Source organism: Cyprinus carpio, chromosome A25 (assembly GCF_018340385.1).
Source record: "Cyprinus carpio isolate SPL01 chromosome A25, ASM1834038v1, whole genome shotgun sequence".
Lineage (NCBI taxonomy): Eukaryota > Metazoa > Chordata > Actinopteri > Cypriniformes > Cyprinidae > Cyprinus > Cyprinus carpio.
This window is the reverse complement of record NC_056596.1, coordinates 13,287,717-13,307,919: the sequence shown is the minus strand read 5'-3', so window position 1 is coordinate 13,307,919 and position 20,203 is coordinate 13,287,717. Positions and strand designations below refer to the sequence as shown.

The window sequence follows — 20,203 nt, the reverse complement described above, 5'->3', positions numbered from 1 at the left end:
CCGGACGAGAAGCGCAGCGCCGCGTCGCGCCACATGTAGGTGTATCGCACACCGGTGCACATTCCTATACGCTGGAGCTCAATATCGAATCAAGTTCTGAGCACAAGATTGAATGAGATTTGACTTCATTTATTAGGCTATTATTATTATTTTACATATATTATTTAAATTGATAATAGCTGAGTTTTTGAACGTTAATTAATGAAAAGAATATGTGTTATAATTTAGTCTAGATTTTCATTAGCATTCTAGATTGCCATTCATAAATTGTTTGTATTATTATAAGCAATTTCAACATTTCCAATGCAGTAGGTACTAATACAATTCGCTCAATAAAAACAAAGAAGCCACATATTTTTATAGGTATGCTTATTTCTTAACGTTTCTAAGGACTGTTCAGTCACAGAACATTTTACCCCTCAGATCGAAAATTAGACATTCTTACCTAAAAAACCGATGACAAACGCTATCTTCCTCCACGTTTATGACTTCCTCGTGTTGTCTTTGAAGATATCTATGGTTGGTTGCATATAATTCTGGGTATTTCCCTGCGTCGTTGACTAGTTTTTTGTCTTTTGCGGTCCGCTACTCCGCTATTTTAATGACCTGAAGTGTGACGGTTGAGACCTGGTAAATCCAGCAGGTGGCTTTGAATTATCACGACAGGCAAATACTGTATTAAATGTCTCGAGAGAAAAATAAAAGATTAAAAGGACTACGTTTATTATACATTTATTTATATATGTTAACATTTTATTCAAGCTGTACAACTAATGTAAGTAGTATTTTTGCAGGGGGGGCAGCAGTGGTATCTTGGTATAATGTATGAAACAACGGTTTTGAAAACAAATATTATGTTATTTAATACAACAACTATGCAGATGGCGCTCCGTGGCGCGGCAGGAATTTGAACAGCGTTAGCTGGGCGCCGCGGACAGACGCCGAATGGCGCCGCCGGTGTGTGTACACTCATAGAAAACAATGTGTTCGAATTTTAAAGACGTGGCGCGACGCGACGCGGCGCTGCGCTGCGCTTCTCGTCCGGTGTGCGACCCCCGAGAGTCCAAACATTTGGACATTTGTCCAATTCTGTTCCCATGAAGAAGCAAACTCATCTACGTGTTTGGTATTTTTTTTGGTTAGTTGTTTTTAAGAAAGTTTTTTTTTTTGTTTTTATTAACGCTTTATTAGATGTGTTTTAATCCATTTTTTTCACACTAATTGTGTTGCTCCATCAATATTTAATAAAAAAAAAAATTCTTTGGGACCAACTTCAGTCCCATTGTGGCATACCCATTTGTGTGTGCTCACCTTTCATGGCTTCAGCAGTCTGGATGAGCTCTGTGACTGAGCCCGCCACTTTCTTGGACAGTGCGGCCAACTGCTGTTTCTGTTCGGCTGTGGGCTTCTGCAGGACCTGTGTGGAGTAAACACATGAGGTTAATCACAGAAACCCAAGCACAAAAACATCCTGTAAAAACTGTCAGCCCACTCACAAGCAGGACGTGTTCGAGCAAGTCGATGTATCCGGTGGTGCATTCGATGCCGTAGAGCAGAGCTTTATTCCTCACATCCTTGCCCACTTCTGGGTGGTACGCGGCTTGCTGCAAGACATGAACACAAATTTATGGTATGTGATGATTAGCTCCAGATCAAATCTGCAGATTTTTGTAATTTTGAGGGACAATTCTGTAGCTTTATAGGAATCTGTGGACTGTAGGAAATGCATTACATCACGATGACACTAGAGGGTGCACTTTAGGAGTCAAAAGTAGGTTAGTGCCAAATGAATTTGAGAAATGGAGCAAACGTCATGCATTGTGCATTGTGTGCTCACACGCACAACAAACTCATTTTGTTGGTATTCAAGTGTTTGTGGATTTCCACCATACAGTTGGTCAGCATACGGTGAGAGAGTGTTTGTGTGATTGGGCATATGTGTGTGTGATGGTGGATAAGCACCTTGCAGGTGGTCAGCATGTCGGAGATGGCTTTGCGGCTCAGGTTGGCAGTGGATATCACATCCTCCTGCTGAGCAGAGTTGCCTGCTGCCACCGCTTTGGCCGTCGCTACGGTGATGCCCTTGGTCATGCGGATGAACTCTTCTGGGGTGGTAGATTTCTCGGGAACATCCTTGGATTGGAAAACCTGGAAAGCAGATGATGCAACAGTCAGGGAAATGAAGAAATATTTTATACATAATAGAAATAACATATTTACAACTCTTCAGCGAATCATACATTGTTAGAATCAGTCACATGACCAGGGATGATTTTTTTGTGCAGTAATACAGTAATGCCATCAGGATTTCCTAAAGTCCTGAAGGGCATCTGATAACAGGAGCATTAATCCAGATGATAAATCTTGTGCCTTTCTGTACCACAGTCTCAGTCTCTCACATGGCCTCTGATAAGTGGAGTAGGGATGCCCATGGGAGAAGGAGAACGAGGAGCAGATGGTGAACAGGCAATGCTCACAGGTTGTATTATTCTGTATTACCAGTTCATATCACAGATGGATGGGTTTTTACCTCTGTCTGGGCTAAAATTAATTAGGCTGGACCTAATTGGTACTAATTAACAGCCAGATTGTAATACAAGTTAACTGTATTAGCATCTTAAATAGAATAAAAATGAGCATGACATGTACTAACTAGTCCCAAGTGCTTAAAGGAATTGAAGAAGATATTTTGACAAATGTCTCAGTAGGAGTGGGCGATATGGTAAAAATATCATATCACGATTTTTTTTTTTTTTTTTTATTAAAGAAGTTTAGATTTAGTGTTTTGTGATTTTTATTTGTAATGTTGGTTTTTGTTTTTTGATGTTTGTTCTAGTGTTGAATGTAAGTTATTTTATTTTTTTTATTATTAAAGATTTTATAGGTATTATTTTTTATGTTGGTTTTTTTATTTTGTAACAAAAACTGTATAAATGATTATGTAATTATTTTATCTTTGTTATTATAAAATAAGAAAAAATACACATTACAAATACACATAACATACAAACAAAACAAACAATACTTAATTTTTTTAGGTATGGTAGGTGTATTTAGCAGTAGCATTCAAGAAATTAAACACTACATACACTGTATATATTATTTTACATTCATTCCTTTAAAACAACTGTATTAAAGTTTTTCTATCAAGAGCAGTGAGTGATTTTTCTATGTTTTTTATTTTTTTTATATTTTTATTTACATTAAAGCAATAGTTCAGCCAAAAATAACAATTATGTTATCATTTACTCACTCTCAAGTGGTTTTAAACCTGAATGAGTTTCTTTCTTCTGTTGATCATTAAAGTTATTCTGAAGAATGTGGGTAACCAAACAGTTGCTGGTCACCATTGACTTCCATAGTACAGTAATTTTCCCCCCTATTATCAAAGTCAATGGGGACCAGCAACTGTTTGGTTACCCACATTCTTTAAAATAACTTTTGTGTTCAACACAAGAAATTAATACATGTTTGGGACAACATGTGAGTGAGTAAATAATGACAGAATTTAAATTTTTGGGTGAACTATCCCTTTAATGACAAGCGGCATCATGTTAAGTACTGATGCTTTAAGACCTGCATGCATCTAAAGGTGCGTTTATGCCATATCATAATTACCGTGATTACGAGAGTCCAACTCATAAAAAGCGTTCACATCCTTGTAGAACTCGTAATTATAACTTGTGAACTGGGAGTTTTCTGAGAGCTACAATTTGTACCACTACCAGCTGACCACCTAAGATTCATTAGGCGCTATGTTTAGGTATTGATAGTGCGATAGTTCTGAGTCCAAGGGTGTGAACAGCTCCAAGTAGAACGACACATGCTGTCATCTCAAAATTACAGTAATTATCACATGGCATGAATGCAGCATAATATACAGGCACGCTTACATTTTTCTCTCTACTGTCTACTTTCACTTTAGACATAACCAACTGTGTTTACATGAAAACCTTGTGTGTTTTTGACATTATTAGCGCAATCAGATGCAAAAGATAACTTAGTCCTGATCAGGCGCTGTTTGATAGGCTTCTTAGTGTGAGCGAGTGTCAAGTGGACGTGCTTAGAAAAAGTGCATGTCAGAACGAAATGTTTGAATGAAACTCACAATACTACAATATTAATTTAATAGCAGAACGTGGAGACATTTTAATCATCCAAGATCAAAAATCGTGATATCGCAGAGCCCTATATCTCAGTGTTTTTTTGTCCATGCAATGATGTTTAGATCCCATTAACTTTCAAAATATCTTCTTCTGTGTTCCACATACAGGTTTTGAACCACATGAGGGTTAGAAAATAATGACTGTATGTACTTTTTTGAAGAACTCTTTAAAAGTGGGAAGCACTTTATCTCTTTGAATATTTCAATATTCACACAAAGAATGTTGCATACAGTGAGTTCCTGTTTGATGCACTCAATAGTGGCTTCAAGAGCCCTCGTCCCGCGAGTGGCTTCATCTTCCACCGCTTTCACAGTTTTCAGCAGAGAGGTCACGTTCGTTACCATCACCTGTAACATCAGAAAACATAGGGAGGTCATAGTTTCGGACTGGACCTTTTTCAGCTTTATGTATGATAGCTTAAGTGAGCTCTACTAGAGAATGTCAACAGATTTGTGAACAGTTTCTCACCTAACACACTGAAATAAGGTCAGATGCAATGCTATGACAAGAACAGCTGTATCGAAAAGAGGTAAAAAAAACTCAAATCTAAATCATATTTCAAAACATCAGAAAATGGTCAGGTGATCGAACTGGACCTTTTAATGGACTACAGCTGAGGTCAGTAATGGATTCCAAATCTTGCTTTAGGTAAAGTTTTAAACACAAAAGTAAAAGGAAGGAAACCCAAGGAAACAAAAGGGGGCCTAAGACAAAGCCCTGAGGGACGCCACCACTACTTTAAACATATACTGAAGAAAAAAGCGCAGTGAATGTCTGAAGCAAAATCCCAGAGGATCTGAAGTGACCATATGTTGGAGGAATGTAAAAAATCTTTCTGTGAAGGCCACAACAGGATAACAACTCATTATTTAAGTATGCTAAATAAAATAGAAGATATCATGTTGCATGTATGCGGAAGTTAATCCCAGAGGTTTAACAGCACAAGGTTAATGATTAAGGGATTAGAGAATGCTTTGAAATATGTGCGGTCCACATCAATTTCTGTTTAAACAAGTCTGGAGATAGTTTTATCACTTCATATGATAAACTGTGTGCTCTGATCCACAGAATAACTGCAGAAGTGAGTGCAATTTTAATTTACTTTTAATTAGGTTTACAAAATTAATCAGTATTGCCATGTAGCAAATCATACATTGCATTGGAGAAAAGACAGAAAAAAAGAAGAGAGGAAAGGAAGGAAGCAGTCCTTATGCTGTATACACACACAGCTTGGTTCTGTACCCTGCAGCGTGGCCACTGAATCACTCACATATACACTATGATCACTGTAAGATTGGGTTTGATTTGTGGCCACACACCAAGATGACAGCAAGTGAAGACAGCACCCAGCCAAGAGAATGAGAGACAGGACATGCTGTTAGACAGGCTTAGGCACACACACACACACACACACACACACACACACACACACACACACACACACACACACACACACACAGAGTGATAGTCATCATAATACGATATGATCCTCACTAAGACGCATAATTATTTTCCTACAAACAGGAACTTACAGACACACATGCCAACATTCTTCAACCAAACATACCTTGGCAGCACTTTTCAGCTGATACATGGATGGATCGTCTGCTGCCTTGCCTGCGGCACATTTAGTGGCACTAATCAGTTCAGCCAAAGCTTTAGCGACATCTCTGACAGCGTTTATCAGTACCACCTGAAAGAGATTGAGAGAAGCCTTTATCACAACCACTTTTAGTCATGATATGCTACTGGCTTTATCCACTTCCATGATGCATTGCACACCTCCAGTGGTGCAGTTCTTTATCGGAACCACCTGTATAATAACATACAATACATTATGATACATTAATTCTCAACGTGTAGTTTAGATTTTGGCCAGAGATGTGTCATGATACATACCATTGGCTGTGAGTCAGAGAGTGTCTGCACCCAAACGTCGAGACATTTGAGAGGAGAGCTAATGATATTATCATTACACTGAGTCAGGGTGTGAAAAAGGATAAATATAGTCCAGGATAAAAATATAGGAGCAGACAGAATGGTAATGTCTACTGAAATTTTGGCGTGAAAATCTATGAGAGATTATGAAAACGCACAAACAGAGAAATGTGCACCTGTGTCTCGGGGTCCTCTGAGCCCATGCTCGCAGCGCCAAGTTTGACCACATCAGTGAGCTGTGTGATAGTTTTGGCAGAGGACTGGGCCGCCTGGGCTAGTTTGTCCTGGCTCGATGCAGCACCAGACACAAGCAGCTTGGTGTCTTCAACCAAAGCTTTAGCGGTTTTCAATATGTTCTCTCTAAAGTGTGCAGAAACAAATACACTTACACTATAAAAATAACATAAAATACACTATTTTTGGAGCTCAAGTATATGCAAAACATTAATAAAACAAACCTTTATCATTTTATATATGTGATGCTGAAACTTTATTATGCTCTGCTAGGTCTCACCTGTGATCTGCAAAAGACTCTTCGTTCTCTGCGTTAAGTGTGCCAGCAGAGGCGAACATGATGGTGGTGTCCAGATCAGCGATGATGCCGGAGACAGAACTGGCTGCAGTTATACATGCCTGAGTTCCTTTATTACCAGCCTGCAGGGCTGACAACACCATGGACACCTGCAGGAGACAGTGAATCACACTTCATTATAAACTCCATAGGCAGAGTTGGGACAGCTTTCTAAGCCTGTAGCACTTTTCTTGGGTGTCAGTAATGAAATGAATATTTCATTTAATGTACTAAATTTATTTATTTAAATTTTTTTTTTTTTTTAATATAATAATTATGAAGTTTTAGAAGGTTTTGTAATGTAATTTAAATATTTTAATTAGAAATACATATATTATACCATACTGTACTGTATTATAACTATAAATAATTTGTTTTAAAATGTTATTTAATATTTTATAATTACATCATTTATATAGTTTAAGATTATATAAAATAACATCATATATAATATAATTTAATAACAATAATAATTCAATATTTTTTTGATTAATATATGATAATTATATAATTTAAATAGTTTAATAATTCAATTGAATTTTATAATGTTGATTAATGTCAGTGCCCTTGTTTTGTCTCAAGATGCACAACACGTTTTTTTGACATTTATAAAAATTACTTAAATATCCTAATTGAACTATGGCCTAATCCAGGCTTAGTCTAAGCCCTGTCTGTGAAACCAGGACATAATTACAATAAATTAAACAAAATGTATAATTGCTATCTCGTTAAATATTATTTAACAAATATAATATAATATAATATAATATAATATAATATAATATAATATAATATAATATAATATAATATAATATAATATAATATAATGAGTGTTCCTACAAGCTACAATAGAGGCACTGTAAACTGATCCTAGATCTGTATAAACATAATTGCTTCCACCATCATCAACATCAGAGAGAGACAAATATTGAGTGATGGGCTCTGACAAACAGCTGAAAGAAAGATGAACAAGTCCATTAAAGTGAGACCATTACACTAACACTTTCAGAAAGAGAGTGAGAGAGAACGATAGAAATTTCTTCACGAGAAGATGAAAAAACCATAAAGGAGGCATTCGAATGTGACCATCTCTATTCACGTTTACTAGAGAAATGATTGCAGGCAGAGCTGAGGTTTGAACTGAATGGGGCCGGTGGGGGACGTGGACACATTTAACAGAGCTCATTTAAAGCAGTGAGGGGTCACAGCGCCACCACAGTGGGACAGACCAACTCCAGCTACTGAGATGTAATCAAAGACAATATGACACACTGACGAATGTCATCTACTCCAGCGGTTCTCAATTCCAGTCCACGCAACCCCCTGCTTGTGCAACGTCTTCCTACACGGACAGTGTGGCATCATATACCTCGGTAAATAAATACAATTTAAATTCATGTCTCGCACACTTCAATGCACTTTGAATGGCACATACACGTTCACTTCGAACTGGAATCATGGCGGAATATCCTGCGATGACCACTTAGGTGTGTTGCTATGTGGTCACTAGGGTGATGTGGGTATTTTAAAAGGTTTTATGTTGAAGTCGTGACATTTGTCAAGTATGGTAACCCATACTCGAAATTGGTGCTCTGCATTTAACCCATCCAAGTGCACACACACAGCAGTGAGAAGTGAACACACACCCGGAGCAGTGGGCACAGTCCAGCGCCCAGGGAGCAACTGGGGGTTCAGTGCCTTGCTCAAGGGCACTTCAGCCATGTGAGGGTGGAAGAGAGCACTGTTCATTCACTCCTTCCCACCTACAACTCCTGCCAGCACCGAGACTCGAACCTGCGACCTTCTGGTTACAAGTCCAATTCTCTAACCATTAGGCCATTTTCAAGGGTGTAATGGATGGTTGATACGGTGTTGATATAAGGTTGATAGGGTACCATGGGTAGTTGAAAAAGTGTTGCTATGAGGTTGTCAGGGTGTTGTGAGTGGTCACACTCCCATCTATAGTCCTTATGATATTCTGGTCTCTACATAAGACTTTGGTTCCTCCTTCAATATAAGTTTAAATATAATTTTTAACAGTTTTATTGTTTACAATGTGAATATGTGCACAGGGGTTCCCAACCACATTCCTGGATCCCCCCTAAAACTGCAGGTTTTCCATGTCTCCTTAATCAAACACACCTGATTCAAATTATCAGCTCATTAGTAGGGACTCCAAGACCTGAAATGGGTGTGTCAGACAAAGGCTCCAGGAACGTGGTTGGGAGCCAATAAAACAGTGTACTCAGAAGAGGCTTTCAAAACATTATTTTCTAATACGATGATGAAAAGTTAATAGAAACAAAAAGTAATGCAGCAAACCGTACAGAAGTAACAGCCTCCCACATCCTGAGCGAACCTACCTTCTCTGTGACGGCGCGGGCGTATTCGATCAGCTCTCTCTTGGTGAAACTGTCCGTCGGGCTCATCTGCAGTGCTCCAGCCTTCTGGACCAGATAGATGCAGCCGTGACCCAACTCCTGCACCCGAGTCTTGATCTGAGATCCCACCTGGAAATACAGCCATGATATCAAGTCTAAGAAAGAGTCAGCCTGAATCTGGGTCTAAATCTGAATGTATTCGTGCTCTGCGACCGCTCTAAAAGCCACTGCCTCCGTTCAACAAAGTTCTATCCAGTAATTAAGAAGTGATTGTGACGGCCTTTGAGGGGGCCCGACAGCACGGTATTTTCATTACCTGACACACAGATCCATGGGTGGGCGGCTCTTCATTATGAATATCACAACGGGCTTTTAAGGCTTGTGGGGGTGCACGGTTGCTATGGTAATGGTGCCGGCCGCTTATGTAAAACGTTAGTGAAGAGAGAGCTGGTGACTACTGCGTCCACGTGTCGGCTTCCTTTTTTTTAAATGTGGAGAGAGCAAAGGTGTGAAATGCATCGGCTGGTGTACACACCCTTGTTCACAGGCTTAACACCACGCACAATTGAAGTATGAGGTTTGCTATACGACACTGACCAAGTTGCATGTGTTTACACTAAATGAGAAGGTGTGAATGAGTTAAATTTGATTATATTTAAGTGGTTATGATACACAATTGTGGATGAGAATAGAAAGTGAATAATGACCTAGTGAATAAATAGAGAGTGAATAAAGATTTCCAGTAAATTTTTATCTATTTCTCACACAAATCTATCGAATGGTTTCAGAAGACTTGGAATAAAGTGAATATGTGCAATTAAGATGGTTTTTCAATATATATATATATATATTTTTTTTGTATTTAAATGGTTATGATATGCAAACACAGGTGAGATTTGAGAGTGAATAGTTTTTCAGTAATTTTTTTTTTACTATGTTGGTCAAAGTGTTCCTTTTAGATCATATACACTTATTTTCATATATATTTAATAATACTAATACTATAATTATAATAAAGCTATCCTGCATCATATTCGCTGAATGAAATCAAATACTTGTTTCTCATTAATGTTAAGGTGCTGATTCCAAAAAAAGTGCCTGTTTTGCTGTAGTATGTCACAATTTCTCACAAAATATGATGAATTTCTGATGCATTTCCCGAGTTCCATTACTGTCTTATCATAATAAAGGCAAAAATGCCTAGTAGCTTTTTTGCTTTTAACAACCACTTGTAAGGTGAAGGAGAACCGTTTTTTTTTTCTTATTTGAAGTCTGAAAAACTGCCACAAAATCTTCCTTTCTCAGCAAATTTTCACATGCACAAATGATTCTAAGGTCATTATTTAAATCCCTATTTTATGCCAGATTTCTGCTTTTTCCAAATCTGCTTTGCTGATTGTCAGATAAATGATACATTTTGAATACCTCTTTTTGTCATTAAAACAATCTTTTGACATTTGACTGTTATTTTGATAAGTGCATTAAAGTGCATTAAAGCTATATATCCACAGATTTTTCACAAAATAAGAATGCAGAATTTATTTATATAAATTTATTTATATATATATATATATATATATATATATATATCTGTACATGATGGGTATTTAAGAACTCAGCATAATGAAATTGGGTAATATGATTTTTTTGAAAATCACCATATGCAGGGCTGTGTAATAATATAGTGCATAAGTCAAATGATTTAAATTCATGACAATTTGGATGTTTATTTTTTTTTCATTTTCAAAGCTAATTTAGTTTCAGCTTTAAGTGATCTGTTTCCTTTCAGTGTAGAGTTTATCTGAGGTTTAGGCCATCTGTGCGTCCATTAACGTGTCTGTAGATGTGCTTTTCTCAGATCAGTGCTGTGGGGGTAGAGACACACTTGCTGCACTGATCCTCACCTCCTCTGGCTCAGCAGTGGCAGCTGCCAGACGGCCTTGTTGTGCCAGCTGGCTGTAATCCACCATCACCTGAGACGCCAGTCCACCCAGCTCCTCCGGACAGGTCACTGACTTCGTCATCTAGGGTCACATAACAGCAGTATGAGCTGTGATACAGTGACTAAAGATGTGAGAGGATGTTGAAGCATTTTAACTGAGTGTACTCACCATTTCCTGCGCAGTAATGGCGATGGCTTTTGAAAACTTCACCATGGTGGTCTGGTAATCCACAAAAGTGCCATCAGGCTCTGGCGGAGTTCCTTCATCCATCTGTGAATTAAAGAGATCCGGATAGCAGTGATGTAATGCTGGATCCAGTCCTAATACAAATTACGGTCTTTACATGATTCGTGTGCACAACGCTGCGATCATTCCCGCAGAAAATGATCAGAGTGCAGATATTCAAATGGCTGCCACTGTCTTCCACCATGAGTCATGACAGCATAATGACAGATTGCATGCATCCAGGGCTGATAAATGGAGATGTTGTGCCAATTCAGTCTAATAATGAGATACAGCGGCAGCTGTAGTATCAGTGACACATTTACATATGAGTGCCAGCACGAGATGACTTTCATCAGAAAACATTCTACAGATATCTAATAAAACAAAACAATATATACATACATACATAAATAAATAAATAAATAAATAAATACGATATATATATATATATATATATATATATGTGTGTGTGTGTGTGTGTGTGTGTGTGTGTGTGTGTGTGTGTGTGTGTGTGTGTGTGTGTGTGTGTGTGTGTGTTAAGAAATGACATTGATTTGTAATAAAAAGGGGAATTTAAATAAATAAATGTTATCATTTTTTATAAACTCAGAAATTATTAATCAATATATATTTTATATTACATGAGAAACATTTTATTTTAGATATATATTATTATAAATATGAAAATAAATATAAATATCTTATATATATATATATATATATATATATATATATATATATATATATATATATATATATATATATATATACTATATATATGTATATATATATTTCTTTTACTGTTTTGGTCAAACAGTTCTGTTGTTATTCATATATACTTAATTATATAATTTCATACACTTATTTTCATATATATAACAATAATAATAACAACAATAATAAAAGTCATTATTTATTTTTATAGGGATCATTATTATTGGTCAATAACATTACTGCTTTAAAGATGAAAAAAGGTCATATAAATATTGTTTATAATTTCAATTAAACATGGTAGTTGCCATTACAAAAACATTTGAGTATGACCAATCAAATAAGACTATGAATGAGTTTATGTTTCTGTATTTATGTGGTTATGATATACAAATGCAGGTGAAATTTGACAGTAAATAATGACTTGATTTTCTGTATGTCACAAAAAATTCAAATAAATAAAAATCTGTAAAATATTATAATTTTCTGTGTTGGTCAAACTGTTCTTTTTCGGCCTTTTTAGTTCCTTGTGCACTTATTTTTCATTTTAATAATAATAATAAAAACATTGTGTAACTTATAAATTATATATACCAATTATACAGTTTACTGATATATATATATATATATAAAGGGTAAAGGAAAGTTTAGCACTTTTCTTCTTATTATTATATTGACTTTTTTGGCCATTGCCCCCTGATCTCCTGATATTAGCAATGGATTTGGAAAAATGGTCATCCACTATGTTTTCAAAGTCGAGTCACTAACCCGTCCGATGGACTCAGCGATGGACTCCACCATGCCGCCCACCATCCCGCCCTCACTGGCCGCCTCGTTTAAGGTCACCATGATGTCATCGACTGCCTCCTTCATCAACTGGGCCGCTTCAGCTATTGCATCATGAGTGTGGGTCGCCTGCAAAAACAAAAAAGTTAGTGGCTAATGGGATAAAGATGGCCAACACAGACCCATTAGCATCACTTCATCAACACACACAAAATCAAAGTCTGTTCTTTCTAACCAGAAGCTCTATGAATGTGCCGTCGGATGCTGCAGGTGGTTTCAGAACATCAAGCTTTTTTTCATAAAAACACCCCATGTGTTGTTATTTCCATGGGTCGTACCTTAGGGTTTCCTCCGCCCTCTTTGGCAGCGTAGAGCATCTGTAGAGCAGATTCAAACAGGGTTTTGGTTTGATCCAGTATGTTCATCTGCTGCTGGTGGTCGGCATGTTTAGACGCCAATCCCACTGACGCCACAATCACTGGCTCAAAGTAGCTCGCTAACTGAGTCACCTGAGGAAAAAAGCAGGTGTCAAGACTATCTGGCATGCAAACATATAGTTTCCTGTATATATTTCAAGCAAGAGTGATATATAGAGGGAACTGATACAACTACATTATTTTTCAGCTATTTATTCGACTGACAAGCTGACAATCATTTTCAATCAATCTTGCTCCAACAAACAAAGCCGGATTTAATTAAAACAAATTGGACACATTTAGCAAAAGTATTTTTAGACATGCTGTCATAATGCGATCAATTCATGATGTTTATTCGAATGGCACTGTGTGATTTACACAAAATAGACATAATATATATGGAGGTATGATGAAGGACAATGTTGTTGATCCAGGAACATTTCGTAATTGTGTAAAGCATTTGGCCAATCATGGACTGGCTGTAGCGGTAACATATTTGCACTTCCACTTTTGATGTCCCTGTTACCTTGTGTCCAAGCTGAGCCGCTTCCCCTCTCGCTGCAGTGGAGATGGGGTCAATGAGGTGGCCGATCTCCTGCACGGCGGACGTCAGCTGCTCCTGTAAAGCCTGATGGGGGCAGAGTCACATTAGCAGTTGCTCAAACACTAATGCTACATTTCAGAATACCAAAATTATATTAGCACTAAGGTTAAAAGGGGTATAGAATATGAAAAATATCAATTTTCTCCTTTGAAATCAAAGTGTGACAACTTTCAAAAGAACAAATTCTTTATTCAGCTGTCATTACAGAAAGTATTAACATTTGAATAGCCACATTTACATAGTGATGCCAGTTTTCCACATCGTCCTCAACCGTGGAGTGAACAGTACATGGAGGATGTCATTTACAGTGTATATTCTTAAAGGTACAGTATCATTTTTTTTTTAACTATTAAAGGTACAATAAACCTGTTTGGTTTTACAAATCTAAAAAGGGTTGTTATTGTTAAATAAAACAAACTATTAAAAACCATTTTTGTTCATTGAAAAAAAAGGTGACATAAAATACAAATATTAGATGAAAAACTTAAACTTTGAAAATAAGAAATGTTTCCTTGGTACTGAAATAAAATTAGCACAAACTAAAAAAAAAAACTAATAAAAAAAAGCACATAAAATTACAAAAAAACTGAAATTAAAATAAAAACTGAAAATATAGAAATAAAGCTACTTCAAATTATTAATATTGTAAAAGCACATAAATAATTCTAAAATAACACTAAATCTGATACATAAAATCATTAACATGAAGAACTAGGTGGTGCCACTTAAAAATAAAATGAATCAAGTATTGATTTATTCATCCATTTAAAAAAGTAAAGAAATTACTTGTAAAATTGACAAATAAATAGATCGTTTTAAAAAAGTATTTAATTCATGTTTAAAAATGTAGTTCAATGCAGCAATTAAACAATACATGAATAACTAAATATTAAATGTCTTAAAATCCAGTTGATATTTCATTTTTAACAACATGACTTTAACTGGATAAAGAAAAGCAATTTATAGCATTTATCAAAATGCTATTTAAATGTTCCATTTCAAAATGATTTAAAATGAAAATATTCTTAACATTATATTAAATATTATTCATCTATTATATAATATTACATAATGGTATGCTCTATTTTTTTATGCAACATGAGAAGATTTTTTAAATGTCTATTTATTTGTTAAATTGAAAAGTATTTTTATTTGTGAATAAATACATGAATAAGCACTCGATACATGAGTGAGCAGCACTCTAAGTCCTCCATAGATTCATAATGCTTGGCTTCACAACACAAGCTGTTGTAAACATAATAGAAAGTAAGATTGTTCCAGAGCAACAATAATGAAACGTAATCTTACAACAGAGTGACGGCAGGTCTTGACACAGACAGGTGTTTTATTGGTTTACCTCCAGAGAGATGTCGTCTCTGCGGGGCAGACTCTGACTCACGGCGGCGAGGGACACCTGCTCGATGTCCCTGATGCTCTTGTTGATGCTGTCGATGGACTGGTCACACTCCCGCTGCCCAGGGGCCTTGTCCCTATGACAACAGAGGAGACGAGGTTGCTACAGGGTTGCTGTGGAGTGTTTTTCGGCATAATTGAATTAGGCGTTTCAACTCAATCCGGATATTGTACATTACAGTATCATAAAACAGGAGAGTCAGCGCAGACGTGGGTGTTTTTGCTCGCACACGCACACACAGAGGGCTGGCTGAGCTCCAGTTCTGATTGGTTGATCTGGGAGGACAGTATGTGGAGGGCAGCCAGGTGGGCAGCGAGCCGAGCCGCTGTTCCTGCTACTGCTGAGAGCGTTACAGTTGAGAAGGCACAGTCACTGCAAGTTGTACTTGTCAGTGTTTTATCTTTTGTGTTTAGTTGTTGTTATTATTCCTATAAATTTTTTATGGATGCAGGACTTTTACAGCTGATCCAAATCATCGATTTACTGTCATCAATCTTGATTATTTAAGCTTTTATCAAAACCTCTGCAATAAATATTTAATGTATATTTATTGTCTTATGGTAACTGTTAACTAAATTAAAACACCAGCAATTTTTTGTGATTTATTTTAAGATTGAATTTTCAGCTTTGTTACAATACTAAATTGATTAACATTTTTTAAAAGAATTTATTGAAAACATGTTATGTTATGAATTATTAAAATTTAAAAATAACTGTTTTTCTATTTGAATATATGTTAATAGCTGAATTTTTCTGCATCTTTACTCCAGTCTTATGTCACATGATCCTTTAAAATCATTCTAAATATGCTGATTTTGCTGCTTGAGAAATATTTAGAATGTTGAAAACATTTTTGCTGCCTATTTCTTGGAAACTGTGATACATATGTTTTCAGGATTCTCTGATGTACAGAAAGTTCAAAAGAACAGCATTTTTTTGAAACGGAGATCTTTTGTAACGTTTATAAATGTAATTACTGTCACTTTTGATCAACATAAGGCACCCTTCCTGAATAAAATATTTTTATTTTCTATAAAATAAATCTTTCTACCCCAAAACTTTTGAACTGCAGTGCATGTTTAATATAAACTAGGTCTAAACGAAATATTATTCATATCAGGAAACAGACACCAAAGAATAAACACTCATTTATTAAACATATTTAAATGTATAATATAACAGGTGAAACTGATATGTTTAATAATTATTGTGACAGTTTTGTGTATTTATACATTAATTTAGGTTTTGGAATCACTTGTGAATGATCAACTAAAAGAGTTTCTATATTCTAAAAATGCCTTATCAGAGTTCCAATCCGGTTTTAGGAAAAAACATAGTACAACCACAGCAATTAAAAAGTATTAAATGATTAAATGATTTCATTGGATAATAAAAACCATAGTGCTGCTCTTTTTATTGATTTATCAAAAGCTTTTGATTCCGTAAATCATGAGATTTTGAAGCAGAGGCTACTTAGTGTAGGTTTATCAGTAAATACTGTTGGATGGTTTGTCAATTACCTATCGGATAGATCTCAGTGTATAAATATAGAGGGGCTCTGAATGTAAGTATCGGCGTACCACAGGGATTGGTCCTTGGCCCATTATTATTTATTTTATATATTAATAATATTGGGAATAAACTAGCAAATTCATTCATAGTTTTCATTTATTCACTGATGATATGGTGATTTACTCCTCTGCATCAACATTGGATCAGGCTCTGAGTCATCTTTAATCTGATTTTGATGCAGTTCAGCATACACCGAGCGATTTAAAACTTGTTTTAAATGCGGAGAAATCTAAACTTATGATTTTTACAAAAAGAAAGTCTGCACTTTCAAACTACTTTTAAAGGTTTGGAGATTGAAGTAGTATCTAAGTATAAATACTTAAATACTCTCTTTTGGGCCTCATATTCAGTACCTTGCGAGAAAATTCAAGTCTAAACTGGGCCTTTTTTTGAGTCAAGTATTGTATTTCTTTTGCAGCAAGGAAGAGATTGGTAGCAGCTACATTTTTGTCAGTGTTGGATTGTGATATTATATATATGCAGGCACCTAAGCATTGTTTGCAGGCGTTGGACTCAGTTTATCATGGAGCACTAAGGTTAATCACAAATTCAAAAGCCCTTACTCATCATTGTTAATTGTACTCTCGGGTTGGATGGCTGGCGTTGGCATCCCATAGACTTAAGCATTGGTACTTATTTACATATAAAATCATTTTAGGTTTACTTCCTTCATACTTACCGCAGAATATCTTTCAAAAAAGTGTGAAGAATTATGGGCTTTGCTCACAAGACTATCATCTTTCAAGCATCCCTAAAGTTCTTACTAATATGGGACAACAGGCATTTAGTTATGCTGCTCTATTAGACTGGAATTAACTACAAGATAAGTTATGCTTAAAAGAGTTGGTATCACTAAATGATTTTAAATGTATTTTAAAGGATTTATTTGTAGAGTTACCTGATTGTAAATGTTTTGAGTTTCTGTGTACGTAAACGAATGTACTTTGTTTTAAGTGTAACTAAATGTGCTGTCTATCTTGGCCAGGATCCTCTTGTAAATGAAATTTTAAATCTCAAGAGTTCTGAATTCCCTGGTTAATTAAAGGTAAAAAATTAATTACTTAACTGTTATTTTATTATAATTTATGTTTCAATTTAATATATTTTATATAATTATTCTTCTATATTCATTGGCTTTGTTTTAGAACACATTCCCTGTTTTTTCAGTTCACTGCTTGTTGGTGATATTACTTCCCCCGGGAGCTGTAATGAGGGGAGCAGACTCTGTGTGAGGGAAGGTTTGAGAAGGGAACAAGAGAGTGGGTGCAGACTGAACAGCTGCTGCTGTTAATAATGATCGTTCTTGAGTTATTTAATAGAAGTTTAAATTAAACCTCATCTTTTACCCGCATTATTATTATTTAACACCTGATGGAGACCGAGGCCGGCGCAAGCTTTTCACATTCGCCAAACCGGTCAGGTGCATCTTTCCCAACTGCTAAATCAGCTATTTATTTGCATGCTGCTGACCTGATGGACGTGATGAGGCTCTTGATGGAGTCCGACACGGTGCGGGAATGGCCCGCCAAGATGGACCAGGTGGGCGGGTCTTTGGGGTTAAGGACGAGAGAGCGGGCGGTCTCTAATAAGTGGGTGGAGCTGTCCAGCATTGAACGAGCGGAACGAAGGATTGGCTCCTGGGCTGCTGAACCCTGGGATTGGAAAGGAATATGTTTAATACAATTCAGTTTACAGTGTTCTTAAGTTACTTTATTCTTAAAGTCCCATATAAATGTGTGTACCATATATAAAGGCAAAATATTGTTCTTAAGTTACTTTATTCTTAAAGTCCCATATAAATGTGTGTACCATATATATATTTTTTTTTTTTTTTTATTTTTTTAATCAAATGCAAAAATTTTATTAATGGCCAAAAATATTTGAATACTGATACGAACACAATCCTAAATAATTATATTAAAAACAAACAAGATGTTAAAAACATTTAAGTAGTTGCTGTAAGAACAGAACCAAACTCCCACAAACCCCAAACTGACAATGAGGTGATAAAATTGTCAGGGACTTGTATTTAAAAAAAAAAACACCACAAAACTTCCATCCACACTCACTGACCTTTTAGACTTCCTGTGAGGAAGTCCAGTGTCAAAGAGTCAGTGAACAGCGAGAAACCACTTTGTTTTGGCACAACATTACAGGCAATATTTCAAAGACAGAGTCGTCGTCTAGTTATTCATGAAGGCAGTGTAGGAACATTTTACCATACTTTATACACAAAGAATCTGAACATGAACTGCATGCACACATGGACCTCCAACAGATTAAGCTGAATTTATAGATAATGACAACTAGATTTCAGATGTAAATCAGCTCGGCTGTAACCTATAGAAAGATTCACTATTAAACAGTTCGTCTAGAAAGCCCAGAGCATTGCCTTGGCATTTTTAGATTTGTATGTCCTCCTGATTTGGTTCAAGATTCAAAATTCAGTGGAATGAGTACCCATGTACACACTTACACACACGAATAATAATAAATGAAATATTATGGTAGTAACAAGTATTTGAACACCTCGTGGCTTATCTGCGCAGGAATGCTGGCAAACTCAGGGTTGGAGGCGAAGGTGGAGAGATTATCCACAGCTTCTATCAGCGGTGCCGTGGCCACTCGGCATCTCTCGCGGTTCTCATCTGAGAAATCCCCATCCAAGGCCTGATAAACAGAGCAGAGAGATCACATCTGCTAAAACACTTTAATCCATTCACATAAATGATGCTTTATTGATGGTTATAAGGTTGCAAATGGTCAGAGAAGCTCACTGACTTCATGTTGATGCACAAAATTCAATCAATTCTCAATTACTTTGGTACCAAATGACCTTTTGGTAATTAACTGCAGACTGTACCTTTATAGTTTTGACAAGGTTAGCTGTGGTATTGGCGACCTCTTTGGCTGACTGCACGAAATGTCTCCGGGCTACAGGATTGGCTGTTTTGGAAGATGCCAGACGACAGGCGTTGCAAAGAGCTGAGGTGTGCTTTGCAACAATGGTAGCTGCTGACAAAACCTACACAAACAAGTAGATGAGAATGTAAGCCACAAAGATAAAAAATAAAAAATAAATGAAAAAAAGCCAATCAGGTTATGGCCTGACTAGTAAAATATTGTGAGTGAAACTTGATAGCAAAGAACCAAACAGTAACCTGGGATGGGCTGCTGGCCGGGTCCACCAGATTCTGGCAGGCCATCTGAATCGCCTGATTGGCTCTGGCAAACTGGATGGGATCGACCAATCCTTGATGACCTGACTGGCTGTTTGGGTCTGAGACTCCTACCAAATACAAGGCCTGAAGAAAAATAAAGGGATCCCAAAATAATCTGTTGATAATTTATTTTCTTTTTAAATGTGTTAATTACATTAACTGAATTTTGTTATATTATTTAATATTATATTAACTGAATTTTGTTATATTATTTAATATTATATTACAAATTGCATCAAAACTAACCTTTTTCCA

The 20,203-nt window shown here is 36.3% G+C and overlaps 1 protein-coding gene across 3 annotated transcripts in view; it reads right to left on the bottom strand.

Annotated features, from left to right (window-relative positions):
* LOC109069958 (talin-2) overlaps positions 1-20,203 on the bottom strand; it is a 136,864-nt gene that overhangs the window by 8,605 nt on the left and 108,056 nt on the right. For all 3 annotated transcript variants that reach the window (XM_042715592.1, XM_042715594.1, XM_042715593.1), the window contains exons 34-51: positions 19,889-20,032; positions 19,591-19,752; positions 19,257-19,397; positions 18,198-18,379; positions 15,099-15,231; positions 13,664-13,765; positions 13,060-13,230; positions 12,704-12,850; positions 11,168-11,269; positions 10,961-11,080; positions 9,039-9,185; positions 6,619-6,785; positions 6,281-6,464; positions 5,734-5,859; positions 4,397-4,513; positions 1,963-2,148; positions 1,497-1,604; positions 1,312-1,417 (exon numbers count right to left, since the gene is read on the bottom strand). In XM_042715592.1, coding sequence (XP_042571526.1) covers positions 1,312-1,417; positions 1,497-1,604; positions 1,963-2,148; positions 4,397-4,513; positions 5,734-5,859; positions 6,281-6,464; positions 6,619-6,785; positions 9,039-9,185; positions 10,961-11,080; positions 11,168-11,269; positions 12,704-12,850; positions 13,060-13,230; positions 13,664-13,765; positions 15,099-15,231; positions 18,198-18,379; positions 19,257-19,397; positions 19,591-19,752; positions 19,889-20,032 — 2,545 coding nt within the window. The remainder of the gene's footprint in view (positions 1-1,311; positions 1,418-1,496; positions 1,605-1,962; positions 2,149-4,396; positions 4,514-5,733; positions 5,860-6,280; positions 6,465-6,618; positions 6,786-9,038; positions 9,186-10,960; positions 11,081-11,167; positions 11,270-12,703; positions 12,851-13,059; positions 13,231-13,663; positions 13,766-15,098; positions 15,232-18,197; positions 18,380-19,256; positions 19,398-19,590; positions 19,753-19,888; positions 20,033-20,203) is intronic.